This window comes from Pomacea canaliculata, linkage group LG5, assembly GCF_003073045.1.
Source record: "Pomacea canaliculata isolate SZHN2017 linkage group LG5, ASM307304v1, whole genome shotgun sequence".
NCBI lineage: Eukaryota > Metazoa > Mollusca > Gastropoda > Architaenioglossa > Ampullariidae > Pomacea > Pomacea canaliculata.
Window position 1 is genome coordinate 34170675 of NC_037594.1, and position 27889 is coordinate 34198563.

General features: G+C 41.4%; 3 protein-coding genes across 3 annotated transcripts; 2 read left to right on the forward strand and 1 right to left on the reverse strand.

Moving 5' to 3' along the window:
- The first annotated feature begins 5735 nt into the window (after positions 1 to 5735).
- On the forward strand, positions 5736 to 9504 carry LOC112565002 (putative inhibitor of apoptosis). Its single transcript, XM_025240208.1, has 2 exons — positions 5736 to 6713; positions 8274 to 9504. The coding sequence occupies exons 1-2, from the start codon at positions 5800 to 5802 to the stop codon at positions 8806 to 8808; spliced, it is 1449 nt and encodes a 482-aa protein (XP_025095993.1). The 5' UTR covers positions 5736 to 5799; the 3' UTR covers positions 8809 to 9504.
- Positions 9505 to 11532: 2028 nt separating this feature from the next.
- Positions 11533 to 18283, forward strand: LOC112564844. The gene is made up of 9 exons (XM_025239916.1): positions 11533 to 11902; positions 12082 to 12254; positions 12710 to 13242; positions 13696 to 13867; positions 14120 to 15830; positions 16119 to 16292; positions 16611 to 17374; positions 17590 to 17776; positions 17893 to 18283. Exons 2-9 carry the CDS (start codon positions 12142 to 12144, stop codon positions 18247 to 18249), a joined length of 4011 nt encoding a protein of 1336 aa, XP_025095701.1. The 5' UTR covers positions 11533 to 11902; positions 12082 to 12141; the 3' UTR covers positions 18250 to 18283.
- Positions 18284 to 19435: 1152 nt separating this feature from the next.
- On the reverse strand, positions 19436 to 27730 carry LOC112565019 (non-structural maintenance of chromosomes element 4 homolog A-like). Its single transcript, XM_025240234.1, has 10 exons — positions 27562 to 27730; positions 25858 to 25938; positions 25553 to 25683; positions 25009 to 25130; positions 24797 to 24899; positions 23952 to 24045; positions 23360 to 23451; positions 22512 to 22560; positions 21721 to 21821; positions 19436 to 21550 (listed from the first exon to the last, which is right to left on the reverse strand). Exons 1-10 carry the CDS (start codon positions 27716 to 27718, stop codon positions 21458 to 21460), a joined length of 1023 nt encoding a protein of 340 aa, XP_025096019.1. The 5' UTR covers positions 27719 to 27730; the 3' UTR covers positions 19436 to 21457.
- Positions 27731 to 27889: the final 159 nt, after the last annotated feature.

The following is a 27889-nucleotide window of genomic DNA, read 5'->3' on the forward strand; positions in this document are numbered from 1 at the left end:
TCATATTTGTATTCATATTATCGTCAAACACTCAAATTTGAGTGGTCTCCATACAAGAAGCGTGAAGTGATGATTGTAAATGCCTTAGAGAACTGAAATATAATGAGATCAAAGGTCGTAGATATTGCTTCAAAAGAACAAACTAAGGAAGATAGTGCATGTGCATTTGACGAGGACAAGTCTTTCTCTATTGTTGTCGAAGGTCTGTTGGTGCACGGGCGCGTACAGGGAGGGAAAAGAAAATGTAAATTTCCTGAAACATCTATCTTGTCCAAAGTTATCAGCTGATTCCCGCATGACGAGTACTCTGATAACTAATTGTTATTTCTGTAGTGGTGCATTTCACCTACACCCTTGATTGTAAAGTTAGGTTGCGCCATCTATCGTTCAGCTGAGGTTTCGATTACACGGAAATACGTGCCATTGAGAAACACCTATGCTGCAGTCCAGGTAAGCCTATCGCGCGCCTTCCTGATAGCGCTACCTGTCCGAGTTGCCCTTGATGGCGTCGCCATTATCAGTCAACAGGCCTAACCTGTCCCTGATGCTAAAATTAGAATAGGATTTCCCTACTACGCTACAACACCTGCTACCTCGATCCCTCCCCCCCCCCCCCATGGATTCCCAATGTCCTACTTTTAGCACGATCCTGGAAAGTCTCCTTGCAAGTGGAAACTGAAAAACCTTCGGACTGGCTCTTTGGTGGTTCCACCTGTTTGCTACGAGGACGGGGCGATGAAAAGGATCGGAAATCGGGGGTTAGGGGGACGTACTCGATCGACGGTCATCCCTTGGACAAGGTGGAACATCCAGAAAAATGCGTGGGCCCTGAAACGAGAACTGAACGATCCTCAATGGAGCTGTGAGAATCAAACATGTGACTAATGATACTGTGCTGAAATATTAAAAACAAACTCGAGCCCTGTAACCTCTTTCAATTGTAACCCTAACTGCAACCCTGAAGTCACGTGGGCAGAGGGAGTGGCGTGCTAGTGCGTGCCGAGGTACACGAGGCCGGAGGGAATTCCCTTCCTTGTGAGTGACGTCACAGGGGAATGCGAGTTCCCGGGTCAACACAGTGTTGCTGTTGGAGGCGCCGGAATGTCGATTGGCGTCGGCAACATCCGCAAACTCAAACGACGGCTCCTGGTTCCCTTCCTGCAAAAATCATTTTGTTGGAATTAATTTTATTGGTTCCTTTTTTTCTAACGCGGATCTAGGAAAAATAACTGTTTATTGGGAAGCATATTGACACCAAATAATCTACTGCAATATTTTCTGACTCCCCACGATTTTGAGTTTTTATGGCTTTGGGTAAACTTCGTAAATATGTTGGTAATCACCTTCTCTTACCTATTTCTTCTGAGGATAAATAAATAAACGAGTAAGTGAAGACATCAATTACATGCTACGGATGATATAGTGAATGGCAGTCTGGAATTTAGAAACAGTGGAGCTGGTATATACTCTCCCTGCTGCAAAAAGGGCTTCGGCACAGGGGAAGTAGGGAAATGAAGTTTTACTCAGAGGCAGCAACTAAGCCTATATCACGGTAAAGGAGCCAGCACTGTAAACAGACGCCAGAAGGAGAAAAACAGCGTGCCCGAGACGAGAATTGAACCCAGGACATTTAATCTTCACTGTATTGGTGACAGGCGCTAACTTTTGCGCCACCGGACCGCGTTCTTTGGCACAGCCAGGACCTTGCTTAGGGGGCAGGCAGCCTAGAGCCCCACACTTTTTATTAATAATATTAATATTAATTTCATATTATGGTGACTAGGCTCCAAATTATTCCCTATGCCTCAGGCCCCGCAAGGGATAAGAGGGAGCTTTGGCACAAGTAACTACCTCGTAAAATCTGACTGAAAAGGGACCCTCTCCCAGATATCTAACATCCCAATCCATTTCACTGTCAAATCACTCGTTGAGTGAAGTACAACACCAACAAGTACGTTTTCCTCTTCCTTTTTAATCTTCTGCGCACACTTACACAAATTCTCTCTCCCTCTTCGCTTTAGACCTGTCTAAAATTTCAACACTAACCCAAAATAAAGAATGTAAAAGAAAATAAAGCCTCTTCTACAGGTAAAGCTTGGAGTATCAAATCCAGTGAAGACAAGTTCATTCATACCCACCGTGGGTACATTTATAATGACTCGTACTGGTTTCATCGAGATGCAGTTGTTGACTTGTCTTCGTTCCGCTGAATGACAGAGGGAGGGGAAGGCGAGGCAGACGTCAGCAGTTTCTTAGAAAATGCTGACCTGGCGACCCCTCCAAATCACTTCACGCTTGTCCTGTTACTTGGACAAGCACTAACTGTTCTCGAAATTAGAAAAGAAAAAGAAACCAGGTCTCCACCGTGGGATCAAGAGGTACTTTCTCCTCATGAGCTTTAATTCAGATAAAGAACGCAGTACAGGTCAGTCCATCCTGTTGATAATAGGACTAACATGGCAAGCCTCCATGTACAGAAACAGAAGTTTATTACACATTTAGCCGTTGTATACACGTGGACAAGCCTGTATACAAGTAAACAGAAGTTGAAATACGCATTTACCCATCGTATACGCATGGACCACCCTTCCAAACTGTTTTGCCATATTTTGTTCCGCTTACTTTTGATTTGTACAAAAGATTTTGCAGAAATTATCTGCTGTTCAGCTGACAAGAATCCCAACCGAGTGATGTGCAATGGGAAATCAGTCAACATTGAGCAGCCACACTTGCACAATCTCCATTACACATGTGTGTGCATGTATGTCGATAATCTGAAAATATTCTGTCAAGCGTGACCGTTATTAAGAAACACTTCACTGCCATTGTCATGCGGTCCATCCGGATGAACTGAGCGAAACTGTCCTCGTTAAAATCCTTCTGACTGGTCAGTGTTCAATGGGTAAAGTACCAGTTATGTTGCACTAGGAAGGACTATGTCAAACGGGTGCATCATTATGTGTACTAACTGACAATGGTGGAACAAGCTGAATAAAAAAAAAACGGTCCTGGATGGAGGATATAGAACGATAGTACACACTTTCCAAGCGTTGCTGTTGTTCCGCATCCTGCCAGTGATCTTCTTTGTTCTATGTGTCAGCAATTTGTTTGCCGCGCGAGCGAAACAGATGGATTTCAAACGAAAAGTGTAACTTCCGTTAACAGGAACTCTCAGACTAAATACTTAATTTTCCACATGACTTTGACCAATGAAGAAAAAAATAGTCTGAACTTCTGCGAAAGAAAGAAAAGGAGGAGGAGTTATGTACATGTATGCTTTCTGGAGGCTTATCGCATGATCACGAGCAGTGACTACCCAGAAAACACCGCGAGCAGTGGTGGCAGATGATTGATCGTACTGCAAGGTGATGACAAGAGCGCGCTGTAAGGTCGCCGTGTGTAGCAATGCGCATGCGCGTGCATGATGACCTCATCTGATGATGCATACGTGGGAGTGTGCAAACCTTCCTCTAATGCCAGATTTTGCCGGGGCAACGATATTCACTAATTTCAACAGTAAATACTAATTTAGAAGAAGAAAACATAGGTAAAGGGTTCTTAGCCGACTGTCTACCCAAAGTTAGCCGAGTCTAGATGTGGAGAGCGGAACCCGCCTCTCATTGTGCTACTTGTTACCTTACCTATTAAACCGGGTATCCATTTGCTGGGTGGGCTGGGTAGTTTGGGGACGTTTTCTAATCACAGCCCAAGGTGACAATTAAATTGGAGACATTCTACGAAGTCCAGCCAGAGTTACCAGTGCAATAATAACACCTAAAATCACCCTTATTGCAGGTGTACTCACTGCCATTCAATAGTAGAACAGTGAAAGGAATAAAGAAACACACCACAGGATGTTGGAAAGTTAGAGAAAAGTAGTTCACACAAGCACCTGAGAATAGAAAAGAAATAAAGCCAGTCGAGCACACAGAGATGTAGGGTAAAACTCGCAGTCAGTTATTCACACTCCAGTTACATTCGCCAAAACTATTCAGGGAAGAAATGTGTGCAATGTGCAAGTGTGGTCTGGTCATAATAATGGCTTTGATTGCAGACTCTGGAAGAATGCTGTAGAGGACAGGGCCGCCGAGAGCCAGCCCGGACCCCGGGACAGACCTCTCCGGGCCCCTTGTACTTGTAACCGTAAATTATTTTCCCAGTATATAATGTATGTTTACAATTCTACAGACTTGAAACTCAACTTCTGCATGTGTAATGCTTGGGTGTTCTGTCCTTAGACCTTTCTTTAAAAGAAAAAGAAAAGGAGAAGAAGAAAAAAAAAATCCACTGACCAAGGCCGGGCCCCCTTGACAGCCGCGGGCCCGGGTACACCAGACCCTCCTGTCCCCCCCTCTCGTCAGGCCTGGTAGAGGAGAGAAGCAGTGGCTCGTAGAAATAGTCTGGCAGGAAGCAGAGAGGAAATGAAAACTATCTATACTTCAATACGGGTGGGAACTGGTAGTCAGTGGCAGGCACTAATGAGTGGGTGTCCCTAATTCTCGTCCAAGTAATTGGAGAAGTTAAGAAGTATGTGGTCTGAGAGATTACAACTTGCTGCTTACTTCCGCAGTCATCTTACATTCTGCACCAACTCGCTGTCCCTACAACCCATGGAAGCTTTGCACTCTGTCTGAAGCCTTGGGGAATGTGCAGGAAGTTATCAGGCCGTGATAACCAGGAGTAATTATTAAACCCTCGCCCACGTTAACGGGACCACGAAATGAAGAGGAAATTGCTTTTTAAAACTGCCTGGCGACCTCTCGTGTGTATGGTGACCTTATAAGGAAATGCTGACTAATTTAAAAAAAAGAAAGGATAGTCCACCCGAAAATTTATGCTGCAGTTATTTATAATAATAACAGTATTCGTATGACATGCTTCTCCACACAGAAGTGAGCTCAATGCTCTTTACAAGATGTCAGAGGCAGCGAGGAGAAGTGCAACACAATCAGCCACACATACAAACACATATGCACAGTTAATATTGGTAGGAACATGACATAGTGATGTCTTTGTGTCTGTGTCCACATGGGAACTGATCTTACCCTTATGATTTGAAACTAATAATAATAATCATAATAAAATAATAAGAACAACAGCAATCGCAAAATCAAAATGTTAAACTGCTACCAGCAGCAGTAACAGGCTAGTACATCGAAGGATCTCAGTGATGTCTTTTCTCGCTTTACACAGTGAATAGTGTTATTGAAATAATATCTATAACAACGGCATACAACACAATAATGCAAACCCACAATTTCAATAATATGCTAGACAATTATTCCCCATCATTTTTTTTATTAATTTTCCCCCAGCAACTTCCGAACACGGATTTTTAGACAAGGTATTCTCCATGTTGCTAACAACAACTTCATCAAGCCGAAGCAAGCTCCCAAAATTCCACAGCATCTTACGGGGGACCAACATCCTGCGCCGTTATGTGCTGAAGTGAGGGAAGTGCTAGCTAAGAGTAAACAAACTTTTCTATGTACTATACATCAATTTTGTTTTCGATGTGACCTGGTAGTTTCGTTACAGTTAAGCGCACTCTGACAGTCTGTGCCGCGAACGACCGCTAGAAGGTTCAAGTAAACGCCAGTAGACAAAAACGTATCGAAAGTAAAGGCATTCCGCGAAGCAATCTATTTTTAGCTCGGCGGGGACCTTATGGGGTTTCCCCACTGCGCTATTAATAACCAGCTTCTCGAGCTTGCGTCGGGTTATAAAAGCCGTCGTCGCTGAGTCGAAGCATTTGATCACAAACAAACCGATAGTAGAAGACCAAAGAAAAGCGAATCAATGACTGTTTCAAAAAGATTGAAGACGATAATGCAGGATATGCCTGCGCACATCTACAGCATGAGCGACGATGTTGTCGAAGATTCTTTCGGCGACGGCTTGGGAGGTGAGGAGAGGGATGATGTTTGTGTTGATGCCCCCTGTGAACTACACCGCGAGCAGACGAGACTCGACTCCTTCCGGCACTGGCCTGTGTGGGCCCATGCAGATCCCAGGGACCTGGCGAAACATGGCTTCTTCTACCTCAACGTGGACGACCAGGTGCAGTGTGTCTTCTGTGGACTGTGTGTGGGGGGATGGAAGGAACATCAGGATGTTTACTTTGTGCACTGGTTTAGGGCTCGACATTTCTGCCCCTTGATCAAAGGAGAGCATGTAAATAACATACCGATAGACAACGAGTATACAACAGCCCGAGGTGAGGATTTACATGTCACAAAGACCGGCACCACGCAGCCACGAGACACGTTTCACCTGGACCGGACTGCCACAACATTAATAAGCCCAGACATTCATCGTCATCCTGAGAACAGTGGTTATCGGTGTCCAGCCAACGAAGTGCCACACAGAGCAAGTGTTAGCCGCGTGTGGAGTGATATTGTCAAGACTGCTCACTGTCCAAGCATGGCTGCCTTCCAGGCTCGTCTGAACACGTTCACACGGTGGCCTCTACTGCGACCCACGCCCAGGGAGCTGGCCAGAGCCGGGCTGTACCACTCGCCCTCCGACGATCAGTCGGTCGACTCGGTCAAGTGCTTCTGGTGCGGCGAGCGGCTGCATCGCTGGCGACCCTCGGATGACGCGCTCGTCGAGCACGCGCGCCTGTCACCTCACTGTCGCTTTGTCAGGCGCGTGCTGGGGGACAGGTGTCATGACGACATCGTCAGAGCTGCTCATGGGACTGAGACAACAAGGTAAGGAGACAGCAATGCTTTGTTTACCTTTTATGTTGTGTGTGACTTGGTTTGCTTTTGTTTTGACAGGTTACTATTGTGTGTTTTGTTTTCTTGTTTTGGTTTAGCTTTGACAGACTAATATCGTGTGTTTTGTTTTATTTTCGTGTTTTGCTTTTCTTTTGACAGGCTATTATCGTGTTTTGTTTTGTTTTCGTGTTTTGGTTTTGTTTTGACAAACATCGTATGTTTTGTTTTCTTGTTTTGCCTTTGTTTTGACAGGCTAACATCGTATGTTTTGTTTTGTTTTCTTGTTTTGCATTTGGTTTTGACAGACTAATATCGCGTGGATCGGTTCACTGGTTGGCTGTAAGATGGATGTAAACATTAATGAAATTAGAGTTCAGAATGAAAAGAAAAGTGTCAAAGGAACTCATTATTTACTGGACTAAACTTACAAAGGTAAATAGTGCTTAATAATACAAACACTCATACTGAACACGCTTCCTGCTGGTAAACACAGTTTTATTGTTCTAGAAAATGCGTCTATTTATACACTGATGTTGTTATATGCGTAAAATTATTCTATTCACATTGCATCATTTCAATGGAGAAAGCTATAAAAATAATTTCCTGAGCTGTTTACCATCATGAGCAAAATATGTCGGGACTGTGCACGGAACAATGACTGCTGTCAGATATGATTAGAACACAGGAAACCATCATCAGAGCAGATTAAATGTTATAAATACATCCTGCGACATTGAGCCAGCTGACGCCCAACACGAAACCCTCGTTGAGAGGGAAATAAATGTTGTGGCGGGCATTTTTGCTGGGTTTTGTCGATGAAGAGTGAAAAGTCGAGTAAGAAAACAACTCAGCGCCATGCGGACGAAAATAGGAATCCATTATGGGATTGTATACAATAATGAAGTTAATGACACGCATGCTATGGCTATCCCACGTGATGTCATGAGATAACTGTTTCAAATGCGAAGTTCGTTGCCGAACGGAAAGAAATCACTTTAGGAAGTGCGTCCGGTTCGAATCCTAGCAGTGTGCTTAGGATGGGTATATTCACAGATAAGAGATTTTCTATTAGTGTGCATGTACTTGAGGAAGACATCCTGCTGTGTCTGCTTCCTTTTGCGAATGAACAATGCTCAGTTTAAAACAGTTGCAATGTAATCAAACGCAGAAGCCATGCTGGCGCGCCTTTTCTCGATGACCAACCAAACCTGAATTTTTCCCATAAAAATTTCTTTCTCGCCTCTTCCGGACATGATAGTCATTTAGTTATTTACGCATCGAGCTGGGAATTATTCATCATGCTTTCCGTAACTGAACACAGATCACCAAAAGAAGTCACTACGGTCCTTTTATGGGCAGAAGTAGTCGTAGTCTGTCAAATGTCCGTTGCAACCAGTAGGCCAAACCAGATTTTAGGAACAGTGACCGTCATTTCTTTAACTGTTGGTCAACAATTATCAGAAAACATTTAATATACTAGATTGAAATCATAGTTGTCAAGCTTTGTATTGTTGTACAATATTTTTGACAGAATCCTTTTTTTTTCCACAGACAAACAGGAACTGAACGACTGACCACAGAGTCAACGCCGAGTTCTGAATTAAGCATCAACAGGAGGAAATCATGGGCGGCAGACTGTCTTCTTCAGATGGGCTTCCCTGCTGATGTGGTCATAGACCTTGTCTCACAGTACCCACTGGAGCTTAATGTGAACACCCTGTGCAGCCTCGTTCTTCAGATGACGGAGGGCGACGAGAACTCCTCGCCATCAGAGGTACGCGAGCCGCAGTTGCATCCGGGCACCAGTCAAGGACCAGCTTCGACGACGCAAACGCCATCTAGCGAAAAGACGACACTGAGGAGGGAGGAAAGGACCCCACTGGCGCCCTCAGCTCTCCCGGGTGTGGGTGTGGGGCGACTGACCAACGACAAGGTTACATGCAAAGTGTGCGCCGAGGCTGAGGTGAGGGTGACTTTTGTTCCTTGCGGTCACCTCATTACCTGCTGGCAGTGCTCTCAGAAGGTCTCTCTTTGCCCCATCTGCTCCGCCTTCATTGCCGACAGGGTCGTGACCTATCTGTCGTGACCTCTTACACTACAGTAACAAAGAAAATAATACGTCCATATGTTGCAACTTTCATATTTGCTTCAACCAACTCAGAAGCCAGTTCCTGGATGTCGGTTGAAAACCAAGCATCAAGTCAGAGCATCGGTATTTCATTGCTACAAGAATCTTTCCTGCTTGGTTTGAAACTGGTGATGGCTTGAAACGGTTGGACAGGGTTATCTTCTCTCACATCGTGAACATGCGAACAAATCAAGAGCACAAACACAGCTTGAACTGATGAATTATTGATGGTTGTAACTTAATTCTTTCATAAAAGAATAATGCTTTAACTTTACAAAGCCTACATATATATGTGTGTTACATATCATTAAATACACGAGTGTACATAATTATAATTTAACAGTTGGCAATATCGTTGTATATTAACAGTGGAAAATAATTCATGAGCACATCTGCTACTCTACAATTTTGTTTACAGACGTTTGTTTACATGACAATATTTATAAATCGACACGCTTTTGTGTTACCCTTTGATGATATTATCTTTACCAGTAACAAGTCTTTACTGTTCAAACTCTTTGGCTGAAAGTATCAAAGGCAGCTGTGTGCATCGACTATTTATTATGAAAAATATATTGTTTACATTGAATCTAACAAAGCCGATTCTTTTTTGTGGTTTACAGAATTAAAATATTAATTGATGACAATGATAAACGGAGCAGTCTTTGGATAAATGTGGAGAGAGAGAGAATAACATAAATGATAGACATACAGCTTTGACACTATTTTGTGATGTAATATACTCACTGGAGTTCGACACGCGTTCGACACGAGTTCGACAAAGCTGGTCCCTGTAACACGGTTTTATTTAAACACGGAAACTAATATAAACGAGTCGTCTGCTTTAAAAATAACTGCCTAAAAATTTGCTTCAAGGTGATGCTAGACATCAGTATCTCATTCATGTTAGGCTGCTAGGAAAAAAACTACAGGTCTCTTTATTATTGTGTTAGGATCTCTTGATTCTCGCACATTATCGTGTTTGTGTGTGTGTGAGTGAGAGTGAGAGAGAGATTAAGAGAGAGAGAAAGCCGGGTTTCGCCTGATTAGCAGTTGTCAGAAATGACCATACGCACATCCTGTTCCGTGTTCTGGAACAAACTGCTTATGCCAGGAAACAAGGCATAGCATTGTAAAATAACATCAGATACGACGATATTTATCCCAGAGATTAATTTCAAACAAGTATGAAACACAGCTGTGGACATTTATGGAGGTATGTCCAATGGGGGTAATTGTGAAGAAATTGGGAGGAGTTGAGGATCGCGAGAACACGTCCTTTCTCGAACAGTTCCCGTATTATGCTGCACTGTTTTCTGTCAGAAGCAGAAGCCTCCACCACCTGCTTTACCGGTGATTAAGGCAGATCCACCTGATCTGAATGGGACATAGAAGCAGGCGGTTTCTAATTAAAGGTCCCTTTTATTCGGATAGTTTACAGAAAATGCCAGCAAACAAGTATCTTTATAAAATCGCAAATCCACGCCTGGAGCTCGTCCGTCTTGTTGTAAAGCGACTGGACTTTAAAAAACAGGATGGGAGGGTCCTAGAGTCGATCATGAAGACAAAACTCCTTGAGTCACCCTGCATCTGCCTTTCTTCTTTAAAAGGTCCACTCCTTCACATCAGTCATCCAGTTTTTCTACTGCTTTCCTGGTCGTCGGCCGCCTTCATCGCAACTTTGGAGAAGTGTCTTCGGCAAGGTAACATATTACAAGACATGATCAAACAACACTAGCTTCTGCCTATTGACGGTGCCAAGCAGAAGCATCTGGAGATGTACCAAGCAGGTGACTAGGCTGTGGACAAAGTCGTTTGTCTTCTTCTCTATTTAGGAGATCCGAACAGAACTGAATGGTTTTTGTGCTTTTCAGAGACGACATATAAATTGCTGGCGGTCGATCTGTATGTGTGAGAGAGAAATAATGATCGACATACATGTTTGATATTATTATAAGATCTAACTAAATGGTCACTAGACATAAGTCTATCGTACATATTCAGCGATTTTAATTAAGCGGCGCAAACCTAACAAAGAAATAGAGAAACTATAGACTTTGTCACTTACCAAACTTCATGATCAGTTTATCCTCGAAAGAAGCTCTGATACTTTCAAAACTTCTAAAATTAACGGATCTTTTGTTGGGGTTAATCTTTCACAGTTTTCAAACATATTTATCCTCCCTCCTTCTCTCGCTCGGAGCAATGTGAGTTCCACCTAATATAACAGAATATAACACAAGGCAAAGCAACTTGCCAGAAGCAAAACACGGTAAAGCGGATCTCCTGGTCATCGCAGGTGTATTGTACGATGTAACGGTTATTTCCGCATCAGCAGGTAGATTAACAAACAGCCAGTAGCCTGTACTGTTGGATTACCTTCCCCGCAGGTTGCTGCTAATCAGCTTAACCACCCATCGCCATTAGCTAAGCGGAAGAGGTCGCCACAGAGCACTGAGTACTCAAGTTGAATCTTCTTTTGCTCGTCATCTCTGTAGCTGTCAAGATGTCTTCAATGGTAAGCACGAGACTTTTTTCTTATACACCTCAATTCTGTGTGTGAATTGTGTGTGTGTGAGAGAGAGAGAGTGAGAAAACGAACGAAAAAAAAAAATTGTCTTGAAACTGAGGGCATCGATAAAGTCCTGGATCGTCCAAAGAGCTTTAAAAATACATGAATAATCCATACTTTTGCTCGTCAGGTCTCTAAAGGCAGATGAAAATGATAACCTAGTAGTAAAAAAAATAGTATTTATATATTCAAAAGATATACAAAACAAATACTGTACAAAAGATCTGACTACTGGCCATTCTCTCGCAGTGTGTACATTGCCCTAAGGGAATAACAGAAAAAGATCTGAAAACTTTCTTCACGAAAGTTCTCAACAGGAGCTCGGAACTGGAATTGAACGCTGGTCTGCAGCTGCTCCGGCGCTACACAGACGCCACCTTGCGGGATGCCAAGCTCAGGATTATCGGTCCTTGGGGAGAAGTGTGCTTCGTTGCCGGGACTGGAAAAAATAGCCTCTGCATCAAAGTTGAGTCGTCTGTGGTGAGTACACAAACTGTCTTCTGCTGACAGCTTAGTACCAACAAATACCATAGTTGCAAAGTCATAAATATCATAATCATAATTACAATTGCATAAAAATATTGTGCATTTAACAGTTTCCATCATGATCGTCATATCGTCTAAGCTACTTTATATACCTTTATATATATATATTTCAGTATCCTCTCAGAGGTAGTCTGCAGAATCTGTTCCTGGGATTCTTTCGGCTGTTTGTTGCAATGGCAGCGCTACTTCAAGGGGCTTCTGTAGTCCTGACAGTTAAAGAAAGGTCCACCTTTTCCTTTAGGGGAATGTCACAGTCGGATGTCTTCTTGCATTTGTTGTATTTCATGTAAGTAACACCAGGAAAGTTTAAAAATTACATTTTGTAATCAGCATGAAAGTTTGTGTGAAATGTGAACTAGGGAATGTCAGTGTAGTCCACGAACAGAAGAATACTTTAACTAGTAAACTGTAAGCGTTTTGTTAAGAAATGTCAAGGTAGCAGGTAGAAACCAACTAATTAGCCGTATGACACATATCGTCCTAAGCAGGTAAACAGCTGTAAAGATACCCCCAATATTCATTTTCTGGCTTGATTCTGTACACCAGTCAATGCATGAATTGATGTTTTCTTGACTTTAAACAACAAAAACAAAAAAAAAAATAAATAAAAAACCAACGGTAAGAGAAGAACAAAGTGTCTATCTTTATCTAATTTCGAAGTGCTACCTTTCAGCATAATGTTGAGCTTGCAATTAAAATGTCTTTAGTTATGTATAAAAAATTCTTCGTCACCCACAACAGGTACCTGCTGCTGCGCCTGAGTGTGGCCCTTGTTGTTGTCATGGACACCATGAACGGCTCGCAGATACTGTTAGGGACTTGGCCGGAGTATGACAAAGAGGAAGGAAAAGAACTCGACAAAAGTTTGAGAAACCATGTGGGAGGTAAACCAATGGAAGAGGGTGGTGAAGAGTGCACTCAGGGAGTAAAGAAACAGCTGGAAAGCATCGCATCCCGGAGTTCATTAGAAAAGACGACGAGGAGCCAGCAAAACGGCGACAACCTACCAACCACCAGTGGCGACTTCTTGGTGGACTCAGACGTCGTTAACGATGGAATCGCACGTTGTCGGACATCGTCCGGTGGACAGCGTGGACAAGACGGCCAAGCCTTGTCGACACTGCTCCCACCAGGCGTCAGATGGTTGTCTCGCGCAGGGCTCTATCTCACGCTCGCCTCCTCTGGTTCCGGAACAAAGAGGGCACAAGGGGCTGTGGCAGGTCCACTGCCGATCTTTGGACACTGCGTCGTCAGCATCGCGCTTGATTATTCAGGTACCACTCAGGAAACCAAACATCCCAGATCATCGATGAGCTCTTGAGATGATTCTTCCTATGTCCCATTCCTACTCATTCTTTACGACCGCGGTTCTCAAACAGTGGGGCGCGCCCCCCTTGGGGGGCGAAGGTGGTCATTTTTTTTTTAAGTTTCTTATACCGGTATTAGTGAAATTAGCTTACATTGCCGGCTAAGGGGGGCGCGTGGACGTACTTTTGTTCGTCAAGGGGGGCGTCACAAGTAAAAGGTTGAGAACCGCTGCTTTACTATTTACTACTTTTGGTTTCTGTTGGTAGGGTTTTCCCAGACGGTAGCTTAGTATCTCTAAAAAAATTGCTTCTGTATTGTTTCCTTGGGTAGTGATCAGCAATCTCTTAGTACCAATGTCAACACAATATTCCCAAATGAATATTTAATGTTTAAATTCAGCATTTGGAACTGGTTTGCAGGCTTCTTCCTGTACACCGCAGGAGTTGTGGCCCTGTTAGCAGCAGGCCTGGGGATCATTTTCCCTCGATGGCTGAGGACGCCCTGGGCACGAGATGTGATCCGCCCTGACGGTGACACGAACGACCGTCGCCAGACTGCACTCGACGCACGTGCCTCGCATCTTTGTACAGGGTCAGAATCTCTTCGCTAATTGGACCATAATCATCGTTGGTTTCTTTTTTAATTATGATTCAACTTTTTCTGCTGGGGATACAGATGTATAATTCCACTCCAATGCCCATAGCAGATAAGCGAAGTTGCATTGTACATATATAGGACCTAACACAAGAGCTTATACGATGGTCTACTGCTTCGTGTGCATGCACAAACATATGTGAGTGTGCGTGTTCCATCCTACCAATGTTTCCACCTTTGTGATTTCAGACATTGTAAAACACTGTCCAAAATAGTCTGCCTGCTGATGACGATTGTTATTGGAGTGGTGCACGTGCTCAGAATGTCCTCCACGGCGTCCTCAACGTGCTTAACGGCGTCCAGCATCACGTGCCCGCCTGAAAGAAGCAAAGGCCACTTGCACTCAAGGACGCCCCTAGATGCTGAATGTTGCATGTCCATTCTGCCACTGCCACCCGTGACATCTTGTTTTCTGCAGTCTTTGTCAGCAGCGACTTTGTGCGCATACGCTTCATCCTGGATCCTGGCAAACCTCGTCTCCGACCTCACGAGAAGACAACTTAAGAAGGCGTCGGGCTTGTTTGCTTCCCTGCTGTACCTGTGTTGCCTGAGTACCACGTGGTCACGTGAAACCGAAGCAGTGTCCGGTAATGTCATGACTAAAGAAGGTCAAAGTAATGTCACCGTTAGGATCACAGATGGGTACAACCAGCCCGCATCTCCAAACAATCAACCTGTACTCAATTCTTCTTCTACATTAAACATAGTATTATCCTTTCTTGATTCAGGACTGGCAACACTCATCTTACTAGCGACATCTGTAATTCTTCCCCTCTCTCTTTCCCTGATCAGTCAGTACCCAGCGCTTAGACAGATGTTTCAGAAAACAAGAGAAGCACTAAAAGAAAGACAACACGTGAAGTGCAAAAGCCATTCGGCTAACAATGAAAAGAAAGGTGAACACCGTTCCAGATTTGTTTTTTTTAACCTTCTGCAAGCGATCGCCATGTTGGTCTCTTTCTGTGGCTTGGGTTTAGTCCTGGTGGCTTTTACTTTGCCTTGGGTAACAGTGATCACCAAGGCTGCTCCAGGATTCAGCTCTGTCGTGCACCACCTAAGAAGCTTGTCGACACAGCTAGAGGGTAACATGGCTGCCATGGATGCTCTTTTTAAACTACCCATCTGTTCTAGGGACAAAGTACGCATTCTCTCTTCCGAACTGACCCAATCCCATAAATCAATGGCCGGGATCCGTGTAGAAGAAATCGCCAGTTACTGCCAGTCTTATGTCTGCAAGAACACATCACACACGGTCTCGAGCCAGAGGCGAGAAAACGAAAGCCACAGAAATTTGTGCACCAAATTTTGTTCTACGTTGGCGTTCTTTCAAGATAAACTAGAATACAGCCCTTCGCTTCACGATCCTTTGGCTCGTACGGTGAAAGGCGACAACAAGTCTCAAGAAACGTATCTGAAGACCGTGATTCAAGAAGAAAAGGATCGGATTCTTCACGAATTTTCGCCTGGAAGCACGAGGAGCGAGCTTCGGAAGTGGCTGCGTTCGGACGACCAGACAGCCAAGAAAAACGTGTCTGCTGCTCTCGTTCCAGGAAGAGGTCACAAGTTTGGCGCCAATCATGGCAATGGCAGAGCTAGTCCTCAAGAGCGAGGGCAGGTGAGAAAACGTCGGCAGGTTGAATATTCGACCTGTATGCATACCCTGTGCATAATTCGAAGTGTCAGCTTACTGGGACTTATGTTTCCTGTGATGGGTTGGATGTTCAAGGCCTCATTCCTGACAGTCAATGCTCTCTTGGTGTTACTCAAGATAGTGATCAAAGCCGAGGAGTTGTCTACCGCCATCAGCGACTTCAGGGTCCTAATGGACTCGTTAGCACTGTACCTGGAACACAGCCAGGAGGAGCGGACGGTGCACTTCTCCGTCACTAACTACAGTCTGGTGAGTCAAATTTGTTGCTTGCTTCATGCTTTCTTTGGGTAACATCCTGCATATGAGAACGATCGTGTGTGATCGATTCTTTTCTATGCTTGCAAAGCTTTCTTCCAGATATGAAATCACTTTCAAGTCCCATTTAACTCAAGGGTTTAGCTCCATTGGATATATTTCCTAGTGAAATTTCTTTCTTCTGCATAAATGTTCACACAAGTAATGAGTAGGACTTTCTTTCGATGTTAAGGAAATCTGTCAAACGATACCGTGGTTCATTCATAATTTGGTACATTTCAGGTTTACCTCGCCTACCCGGCATTATTAACGGGTTGTATTGGGATTCTGACTGCCTTCTGGCACAGGAGGAGGATCCCGGACTATCGACATCGTCGTTCTGCGTATGCTGTTGTCTTGCCACTGCTGGTGCTCAACGTTCTCGGTGCGGCTGTCGCAGTGTTCTGGACGCACATCGTATGTATAGACGTGACATGTGAAAAATCTTACTATTATTGTTGTTGCTGCAACTGATGATGTTACTTTGAATCAGTGTGGCTGGATTTCAAAGTAAAATGTGACCACGATTCGAGGTTAGCCCCGACCTGTGACTACTAAACGTTCCCTCCCCACACAGCAAATCGGTTTTGAGTTAACAGCAAACATAGCATGCGCGGGAATGAGAGAGTTCGGGTCTTAGATACGGTGAACCACTTACAGGTGACAGTGTTAAACTCGTTACCTTTTTCTTCTTCTTAAAAGACACCTAGTGGTAGTTCTCGATTCATGTTGCAGGTTGAATCTTTGGTTGATTTCGTCCCCCTGGTTCATGTGACAGTTTCTCTCGAGTCGGGTGGCCGGACTTTGCTGGCGGCTTTCGCCTGTGGCGCCTGCTCGTGCTTTATATTCTTGATCTCGGCCATCGGGCACGCTAGGCTGTCGAATTTGCAGAAGCAGGACGCCGATCTCCTGCTTGACCATCAGCAATGTTCAAAGCTAGAAAGTGCACATAACCAGGACAGCTCTCATCCTCTGCCGAGAGGCGAAAGTTCAGAGTTAACACAAGCTGAACCTGCCAGTGGACGCAGCCAAGACATTGAAATAATTTCCTTTCCCCAGTCGTCTTGTTCAGATGGTTGGTATCTAGGTCATATAGGGGACCTAGGGGATTCTTATCTTGCAGCCACAGACCCTCACAAACTCTCTCACCCTATAGAAGACACAAGGCTATCATCATCCCAAACATCTGAACAGCTGGACTGCCCCAGTTTTCGCAGTGACATCACTGGGGTGCGTATCAAGAAAGGCTCCGGATTGTTGACAAACTGCTATGGCCGTCTTTCCAGTTCTGTGATGAACTTTCACCGCAAGAAGAAGATCGACCGCCGCCGTTGGAGATGTGACGCCACAGAAGCAAGTCGCCCCCTGCCGTCTGGTTGTCGTCCCTGGCTTCTGGCCGTGCTCTTGGCGTGTGGAGGATGCAGCTTGATGGTGGCCTGCATGCTCATCTCTGTCTTTCACGTGAGCATCGACCTACACAAAGACTTCCAAGTCCTGTTGTAAGAAAACCTTTGTTTTATTTTTCAATGCAGAAACTAGTACTAAGTTCATTTCCTGTCTATAAATAATTGAATGGAGGGAGGAGAAAACACGACAATGTAAATTTGGAATTTTGAGTGACAATAATTTTATTTAAGCAAAGCCCTCGGAAAATGTCACAAGGAGTTATTTTCAATGTTAATTATTTTGAATTTTTTTCTGAAATTTGATGCAGGGCGCGCCTTGAGCAAAGTGGCAAGGCCGTTGAGTTAGGCCGCCATGTTTTGAGTCAAGAGGACCTCACGTGTGACGTCATAGAAGCCATTGCCCGCGAGGTCCTGCTTCATTACCTCAGCACGCTACGGGAGATCGACTTCCAGCCGCTCACGCACGCGATAAAGGATCTAGAAGCCAAGATAAAGGTGAGTATTTGTGAGACTATATAGCTACCAGTCTCCTCAGGCAGTGCACCATAACAACACGTCTACCTCAGGTACTCGAAGAAAAATGGTCTTGCTCTCTGTCCTACTGTTTCCAGAACGACGTGGACACAACCCTCCCTTTCATCACCGCTCCGTGTCTCGTTAGTCTGGCAACGGCCTCCATCTTGGTCGTGTATGGCGCTGCGGCAGCCAAGCTTCTGAGTCCGAGGTCGCGATCGTTCCTGCCGATGTCAGCAGCCGCCTCCGGCACTCGGCGTCTGGCGCTGCTGTCGTTGACGTGGTTTTTACACGCATCCCTCGCCCTCACCGGACCTGTTGCAAACGCTGCCACCCCGGATGTAGTCGACCTGCATGTGTACCTGACCCCTGGATTTGGCCTGGTGATTGCCGCCCATGTGACAGTGTTGCTGAGTAAGGTCTTGGTTGTGAATATTTATATACTTGTAGAATAACCTGACAAGCAATGCCCCTAAAGGCCTAATGCTGTCACAAAAGATCCCCTTAACATAGGAGTCAGACCAGACACGTTTTCAGGATAAGGTTGCTGAAAACAGCTATAATTTCACTGTTCAGAATCATTTGTCTCTCTACAATCTTAGGAGGCTATTATCCCCAGAATGCGAACTATCAAAATATTTAATTGCGGATGGTGGGGTGACACCAAAATTTCCTTGAAGGCAAAAGCAAAGGAATGCTTGTCTAATTGCTTACTGGCACACAAAGAAAGGGTAGCATTTTTCCTGCAAACATTTAACGAAAACACACACAAGGGGTTCTTTTCTTGCTTCCTTTAATGCATACCTTATATGAATGTATACCATCCATTGAATTGTGAAGAAAAAAAAACACCTGAATTTTGCTTTCGTCTATGATCTTTTTCCCTGCAACGGTTTTCGGCAAAGCATGAGAGATTATTAATTTCAAAAAGTTTTCAGAAATATTTGTATTTTTCAGGTGCTCTTGAACTGCGCATTGCAAAGTTTTCTCCCCTGATCTGAGGACTAGCAACTCAAGCAGGACAGCACTGATAAAATTATTTTTAGACTGGAGAAGTTTATTTTATGCTGAAGGAGAGGAAACCCTTTTATTCTTCAAGATCACTTTAAACCTTAATGGCCTATTGATGTTTCTACAGCTAGAAAACTGCAATTGTCATTATTCAGATGATTATGCATGGTTTACTTTTTATACTTCAAGGGAACAAAAATGCCAGATTTAGCAGCTCAGAAAGTGTGGATAGATTAATACCTTTTTTTAACTGCATTTGTAAAATACATTCACTCTCCACTCCTTTTCAGATCTGTTTACAAGTGGCCAGGTCGTTTTTTTTTTTTTGCAGGCGAGTTGTACAAATGAACAGATGAAACCTATTGTTATGGATCATACAGTAATTAAATGATAAAGTTGTGAGTTTTGCAGCTATGGACTATTTGCTTTCACACACATCAGGATGCAAGAGGAGGGACAAAAAAGACAAAAGAAAAAATAAAAAGGTCATCCCTGAAGATTTTTGAAGCATATCTAGTTTACAAAGTACCCTTGAAAACTGCACTCTGGTGTGAAATTGATTGGCACTTTACAATCCAACTAGGCATTTAAGTGTGCATATACACCCACCCAAACACAAACACCAAAATACACATTCTCAGAAACTTTTAATTGAGACATAAAAATTCCCTTAACAACATGACATCAGTTCATATGGTGTGCCACATCCACTTTAATCCTGCAACTTCTTTCAGTCTATCATTTGTTTGACCCGTTATTTTCATTCTTCTCTCTTGCTCACACACAAAGAGAAAATATCAAATAAGTAATACACTTCCTTTTACAATACTACTTGAACTGTGTCATGTGGAGATATTTTTATAGAAAAACTACAGACAAACTCTCAAACAAAGTAACTTTGAGTATTTTTAAAATGTTAGTTAAAGATAAGAAAGGTCTTCAGCTCAAAAAGGAAGTATAATGGAGAACTTTAAAACATTGGATGGAGAAGAGAGAATGGTCCGTCACCGAAGGACTACCAGCAGGGCAAAAAATGAGAGAAAAAAAGAGAAAGGACTGAAAGGTAGATTCAACAGTGGATACAGGTCTATGATCCTACAACCACCATATATGGTGTTGATATTTAAGATAATGGTGTAAAAGCAGGGGAGGTGTGTGCGTGTGTGATGCTAATATTCACAAATGCTACATGAAGTGCATGTGTATATATATGTCTCTATAAAATTTGAGAAAAACTGGTCTTGACATTACTCATTACTGGATTGTATGTACAGCAGTTTTAAGATCTGTAGGCATTTTCTTAAATACACCTTTGCTGAAGCTATGCCCTTAAAGTAATAAAGAATCAAGCAATCTGACACATACTGAAATGCTTACTTCTTAATCTGAGTTCCATTGTAGATTTTCATTTGCACTAGTTGAATTCTGCATTTGTTCCATTTAGTTTATGTCGTTTGGTGAACATAATCTCAAATACTGTCCATGTTGGGATATAAAATAATGATGTTGCTGTACATCTTACATCTTCGTACTATCGAAAGTTAACTGTATCTTTATTTTACACACTACAGTTTATGAAAATGTAAATGATGATGGCTGCTGTTGTTCCCCTTGAAATGGGCTCAGGCCTACTCAATAAAAATTGAAATCCTGAAAAAAGACCAACCCTTTGTAATGGACATAGATGTGTTTTTCGACAGATTATGCAGTCTCTTAACACTAGTCTGTGGGACAATCTAAAGATACCTACATGAGTGTACACAAGGACACAGTTTCTAGAGAGGTAGTGAGAGAGAGTGTGTCGCAATTAATTTTTATATGTGTGCGCGCGCGATTGTGCTCATGGGAAGTCTTATATCTTATGTTAATAAAAGTTGGCAGGGCCAATAAAGACAGAGTCGTCTTTTATTTTGTGGAGTGAAAAGAGCATGTAGATGTCAGCGCATGCACGAAAGTAAGGGGGTGCACTTTTGAATAGGTAAACTTCATATGGACAGCAAAAATTTCCAGCATGTTGAATGTTTGCTTTGCTGTTTCATTTTACACCACACTGATGAAAAGATTAGATTACTTAATATCTGAAGGTGCTTTCTCCCTCTGGAAATTGTGACAATTTTCTACATTGACCATAAAGTATACATAACTTCTCCAAAGCAAAAAATGCAAAGGTAGAGGGAAAAAGGAGAAAAAAACCCAACCTATAATTAATCATAAACTCAAGGACTAAATGCTAGGCCTGTCAGATCCAAAAAAAAGAGGAAATTAGAATTAATGCTTATGAGACAGAAAGCTGATTGATACATGTTTATACAAAAGTACTCCTTCAAAATGACAAGACCCTAGTGCTGTTTAGAATAATTATCAGGCATAAAGATCAGAACTTACAACCACCATTAAAATGCCACTGCCCTTGAGCAGTTTCCTCCACATCCCCTCCAAACATAAGCAAAATAACCCCAATTAATCAGAAAGATGAAGACAAAAAATGACTCCAGTTGTGACAGATCCATGCATGCATCATTAAAATGCTGTAATCAGCATATCCACCATGGCTTAACATTACCCATGTAGTGTTCCTCTCCATGATATCACAGAACTGCCATATATTTTTTCGCAACCGAAGCTGCCAAATATTCCTCATGCATTTATTTTTCAAGAAGAAGAGGACGCCGCTCCATTTTGTTCTGCTACTGGTGCTCGGCTTTTGATGAGAGGTTGTGTAATTTTAAAAGTCTTGATGATTTCCTGCATAGAAAAGATTGTGATGTTGAATGAAAAACCCTACTTCTAATTGTCACATATGCCTAATATCAATTTGGTCTCAAACAAAAACATGCAATTCTGCCCATCGTTATAATGACAAAGTGCATAATACGATGATTAAACAGCTGACCAGTAATGAAAATTTGACTCACCTTCCATTCCTTGGGTGTGATAGCAACCACCATCTGTTGTCGAGCAGCATTTTCTGCTGGCTCTCTATCATGCCGGCTCTCATTTTCTCTATCCAGTGGCTCTGTAGATAAATATTCCACTTCATGCAAGGTACAGCATTGAAAAAAAAAAAACAAAAAAAATCTATTTGCAATGAAAAAAAAAAAGTGGAAACGAGGCATCCAGTATACTGCTACTGCCAAATGTATTCATTTTCCCTCTTGCTTTTTCACACACTTGTCTCAGGATTTCCAAGCTTTTTAAGTAAAGTATATTTAGAAGCTACAGAAAGTTAACTCTTAATATAACACTCGGAAAGGCTATTGGAGATGTCTGAGAGAAACTGCCTTGTCATAAAATAATGATATATAAATAGCTTTGTTTTTGCATGGTTTGTGTTTCAATTATAGTTCTGATTTGTTCTGTTAGCACTTTTGATTCTTTGTATTTTTTTAATAATTTTGTGCATACCCGAGTATCTGAATGACTTACTTTGTGACACTGCTCAAGAGTTCGAATTGTTTTTTAAACAACTGTCAAAAATCCAATGCTTACATCATTATCCACAATCTCTGCTGTCATTATTTAGGACTATGCCAGGAAATGTTTGCAAAGCATGCCCTTTATAAGAGATCAACAAAATTAAACCCTTTGGAATGGAGGAAAATGTTTTTGTCTGCTAAAAGCAATTTTCTACTTAAAATTAGCTTCACACAGATTTTAGTTCCCTTCTATCACAATTTATAAGTGAAAACACACAATATATATATACCTATAACAGGTAGCCCATCTTCATCCAGAAAGATCTTGATGAACCCATCCTATTGACAGATACAAAAACAAAGGATTCAAGTCTTTTACTTGTTGGAAATCTCCAAAATAATAATACTGCTATATCACAACAGTTATCTCAAAATGCATTCAGCCTGAGTAGAAGGTGATCTAAAGGTAGTAAGTACATTAAGTCTACTGTTGGTAACAAAAGACGTTTACACCTAACCGCAAGTAAAAAAGGGGTATGAGTGGGAAGAGGGGATTGATTTTCTCTGTCTGAAACAGGGAAGGGGGAAAAATCCCACAAACATACAAATGTTGGAGGGAAACAACTAGAAATCAAATAAGGGATTAGTTTCTTCCATATTCTTGGTACTGTTGACTGTGCATGGGCGTTTGCATGTTTGTCTGTCCCTGTCATCCAGTTTCACTCCCTGGTGCTCTTTTGTACAGTGCATCAAGCTCGCCTAAGTGTGGGGTGAATGTGCTATACAAATCCTATTATATAAGAAAATTTACAGAGTCTCTATCTTGCCTAGGTTTGTTTTTAGATTTAGAAAACTTAGCATACCTTGCTGTTGTCTAGATATTTTCGTAGTAGTGTGCTGGTCAGTTATTTCATAACAACAGTATAAACACATTATCAAAAGTACCTTTTTAATTTAAACCTTGAATTAAAAAAAAAAATCAATGTGCATCTTTTGATTATTAATGTCAGAATAAGTGAAAAAAAAATACATATACAGATACATGCATATTGTCTCCCCAAATCGCCCATTTCTCTCTCATGCACAGAAACATATATGAATACATCTGCAGAGAGCCCAGTATCTTTTCTCCACTTACTCTAGCTAAAAAGGAGACATAGAAGATGTTTTCAACTGTCTGTCCAAATGAATGTGGATTTACCACAAACTCAAAATAGCAGATCGGACTTTCTGAAACATAAATATGCATACACGTACACAGCCAATGTATATATATCGCACAGTGACAATTTACAAAGCCTACCGAACACCATACATTCAGATATATGGATCACAAGGCATTTTCTTAAAAATGCCCTTCTTATCCAAAGGGATAATCAACTTTTAGAAAAGAAATGAATACTTAGAGGAAGTTCCATAACACTGACATAAGAATTACAAACAGACTGGGGCAAAGAACTTTAAATGTGTCTAGCTGAAGTATAGTGGTCAAGAAACCTACAAGCACATTATGGTCTCAACAAATGTTGTTATAAAGGCAGGCTGGCCACAAGCAGCTTTGAGCTTAATGTCAACTAGCATCTAATAATTTAACTTAAAATACTTTTCTCAACAACTGAATACTTTAATAATCAACAGTTTTAAAAAATGTGGAATATGAAGCGTGACATTCATTTAGAAAAATATACAAGACTTAGGGGTCACTTAATTAACTTATTAAAAGTACTTACTCTCATTTAAGTTCTCATATAGATTCCAGAGATTCTTTAATATTTCTTCAACTTCTTCTGTTGTGGCCTCTCTTTTCTCACTGAAAGACTTCAACTGCAAACACAGGCAACCTCTATTAACACATTAACATACAAGATAGTATGTCATCTCAATAAAGTATGTGGGGTTGCATAACCAATCCTCATGTGTTGCAAAGAGATTAACTTTTGGATTGTATGTAACACAGTATAATTAGCCATCAGAATCAGCTATAGATAAGGTTGTCTAAAACTGGCTAAAAGTTTTATATGCAAGACATAATTTACATGAAACAACATATATTTATTTATGATGAGATAGCACAAAAAGTGCATGCTATAGGTTATTCTGATGTAAACTGGCAAGGTGTTAGTTGTCATTACAATCCATTTACTTTTTGACAACTGGTAGAGAATTCTGATGTCTGTATGTTTCTTTAGAGGCACCCTCTTTTTTCTACAACATATATTTTGACTCCCGTTACTTAATAAGTGCGCGCACACACACATGTATGCAGTAAACCATGCACAAAATTATTAAAAGACTAAAATATTGATTGTTAAAAGAAAGCCTTAAATATGAGTAAAATTCTCCATTTTATATAATTCTTACATGTATAACATCAACATTCTTCTTTGTCGTTGGAAAGAACCAAAACTCAAGCTCCTATGACATCACAGGTCCAGGTTTGTTGTTCTTAATGCCATGTTCTTGATATCATATGGCTGTTTTTTTTTTTAAATGAATGATGTGTTTTTCGGTGCTAATGTGCTTTAACAAGAAACTTATTTTCACTATTATTTTTGTACTACCAAAAGTTCCTTACCTCCTTCAGCTCTGTTGTTTTCCCTGGTTCAGTGTCTTTCTTCCCTCTACGTTCTCGAGTAACTGTTTTCTTCACTACTTCTCCACGTTCAAATGATCCACACCTTCACACATAATCCATAGTCCCCGTGGATACAACACTAAAATTTTCTAATATAAAACATTTATCACACTAGAGGATAAATTTCATGAGCAAAGAAAATATGTCATTACATGAAGTGTAGAGGTGGTGACTTTTTCAGGAACCGCTGTGCAAAACTACCGAGCTCTTTCCATCCTTGTTTTGTCAAGCTTCTTCCATCATGCACTCCAAGATTCTCATCAACAAAGGTTTTCTGAGAATGGAAACCAAACACACACAACCACACTTACAATATTCTATTGTATTTTTCTTCTCAAATTTATGGAGTCTAAAAATTCAAAATTACAGCAGCAAAAGGTAAGCAGATTTTTTTTTTAAAATTGCTATTGCTGGCCATCAACAACAGCAGACAAAATTTTCGATTGCTGTCTTTTAATGTAATAGTGACTATCAATTACAGTTGCCATACAGCCAAGGACACTATTTGTGCAGTGAATGTTTTGGGTTTTTTTAATACAAGATGGAATCCCTCACAACTTGGAAGCTTCACTGAATAAGGGCAGTTTTGGGTCTATGACCAAGGAACCATGTAAATGTATCAACAACCAGACAACATGTATTGTACTCCACTTATGACAGGATGCATTGGTATGTTTTAAATTAATAATAGCTTACCAGCTTTTCAGAAAACTCTGAAGGCTGAAATTTAACAAACTCTAATGTGAATGCTTGGGCTTTCTGTCTGCCTGCATCTGCTATTAATGCTAGAATGTGAGAGTCTAGCGCAGCCTCTCTTGGGTTAAGAACTGTAAAGAATTGAAAAAAAAGCATTCTCTTATTACCTTTCAAGTTCAAATTAACAGAAAGACTTTCATATTTTTATGGTACAAAATGAGAATTCCCTTTGCTCTAATTAACAGCCAGCAGACAAAATTTAATTTTGTTAATTATTAACCCCTGCCAGTCACAATTATACATACCTCGCATAAACCTTTGATTTTGCTCCTCGAGAATCTGGTTCAAAACATCTGATTCTGGATTGGTCAGCTCCTGCCGATTTTCTAGTTTAAAGAGCAAAACAGACAATTTTAAGGAACAAAATGCCATTAAACCTGATATCTCCCAAATTTTGTTCAGTAAATTTGTTTTTATGGTAAAACTTGTTATTTGGAGTCCCCAGAACACATAAAAAAGATCAGGAAAGCAGTTTTTTAATTTTTGTTTGTTTAGATACAACCTGCCCTATAAAGATGACACCGGGATGATGTGAGAGAAAAGAACCTCTTTGCAATATGAGAGCAATGTAGTGTTCATAAGTTTAAAAAACGTATAAGGAGAATCATAGTCCAAATCATAACATTATGTATCATGACATGGCTTAAAACATCTGAGGCAGAGGGATGTATTGCACTTTTGATTAAAAAGGCCGGCTATCCCTGCAGGGCACACTCAAACTGTTGACACTGACAGCTGCATTAATTGCTCTTCCAGCTACTTTTCCTATCCCCTTCCAGGCTGAAAAAAACATTTAAAAAAAAATAACACAGCAGGTTTGTGACAAAGAGTTGCATTGGAGTATGTTGGCCTAAAGTTTCTCATATTATTATCTGAATGGCCTGTCCATTCAGTACAAATGTCGTTGGGAAGGCCGGATTTTTCTGCAGTATTCAGGACGATGAAGAACGCTTGTTGTTCCTAGGATGTTTCACAGGAGGCACTGAGCTTGTAGATGTTTGCCATATACAAATAAGAGAAAATCTTAGATTTCTGATGCCACAAAGGAATTTTTTTGGTGTTATTGTAAGATTTTTATTCTCTTCTGGTTCAGCATCATCATGATGCTGTCCATTCCCAGCAAAGTCCTGGCAAGGGTAATGCAAGACAGACTAGTGCATACTATAGGTTATTCTAGACACTAGATAAGAGACTGAGACCAGGACAAGCAGGGTTTCGTAAGGTCATGGACTGACCACATCGCCACCCTCCGTATCATCAAGCAGTCTATTGAATGGCAATTCTCCCACTATTTAACTTTTGTGGCATTTCAGGAGGCATTTGACAGTGTAGACAAGGACGTCATCTGGAGGTTTATGAACCGCTATGGTATTCTGCCTAAGCTCATAAACATTATCGAGGGGTTGTACAAAGACTTATCCTGCCAAGTTATCCACACTGGCAAACTCAATTAAACCTTTCATCATGAAGACTTACATAAGACAGGGTTGCATATTTTCCTGATAGTCATAGACTGGATTATGCGTAACACAACCCAAGACACCACCAGTATCCAGTGTAACTTCATCAAACAGATAAAGGACGTAGTCTTTGCAGATAGTATTAGTTTTATATCTCATCGGCAACAGCATACACAAACCAAACTGAATAGGCTATCCGCTATCGGACGAAGCGGAGAACATTAGCCTAAAAATCAACAAAAAGACTGAAGTAATGCGAATCAACAAGCAGAAACTCCCAATCCAACTTCAAGGAAAGAACATTAAGGACGCCTTCGATTGTTTAAAATGTAGGAAAATTAAAAATTAAAAAAAATCATTAACCAAGTTTGAAATTTAAAGTGATTTACAAATTCTTCGAGGACACTCTTTCGAGGTGTGAAAATTAAAAATCGTTGGCGCATGCTATTAACGGTCCCTCTTGAAAATTAATTTTTGTCATTGACATACCAAGGAGAGCACCAATTGCGGCGTATGATTCTTGTCGTATAGTACGTCTTTCACTTTCTGACTGATGTCTCGTTGTTCGCTTGACAATTTCCTCGAGCTGTTCCAAAGGAAAGTCTTCGTCTTCTACATCTGTTGCAACAGTTCTCTTACCCGCCATTTTCGAGTAAACATAAGCATTGGTGTAAAATCTGGATTAATAAACAACACATTATTTTAAATAAAAATCTTTTTAATGTAATATTTTATGAAATAACAAATACAAAATAGCCAAACATTCAGATAATACAATAAATTTTTATAAATCAAGATTTACTTAAAAGGACCATTA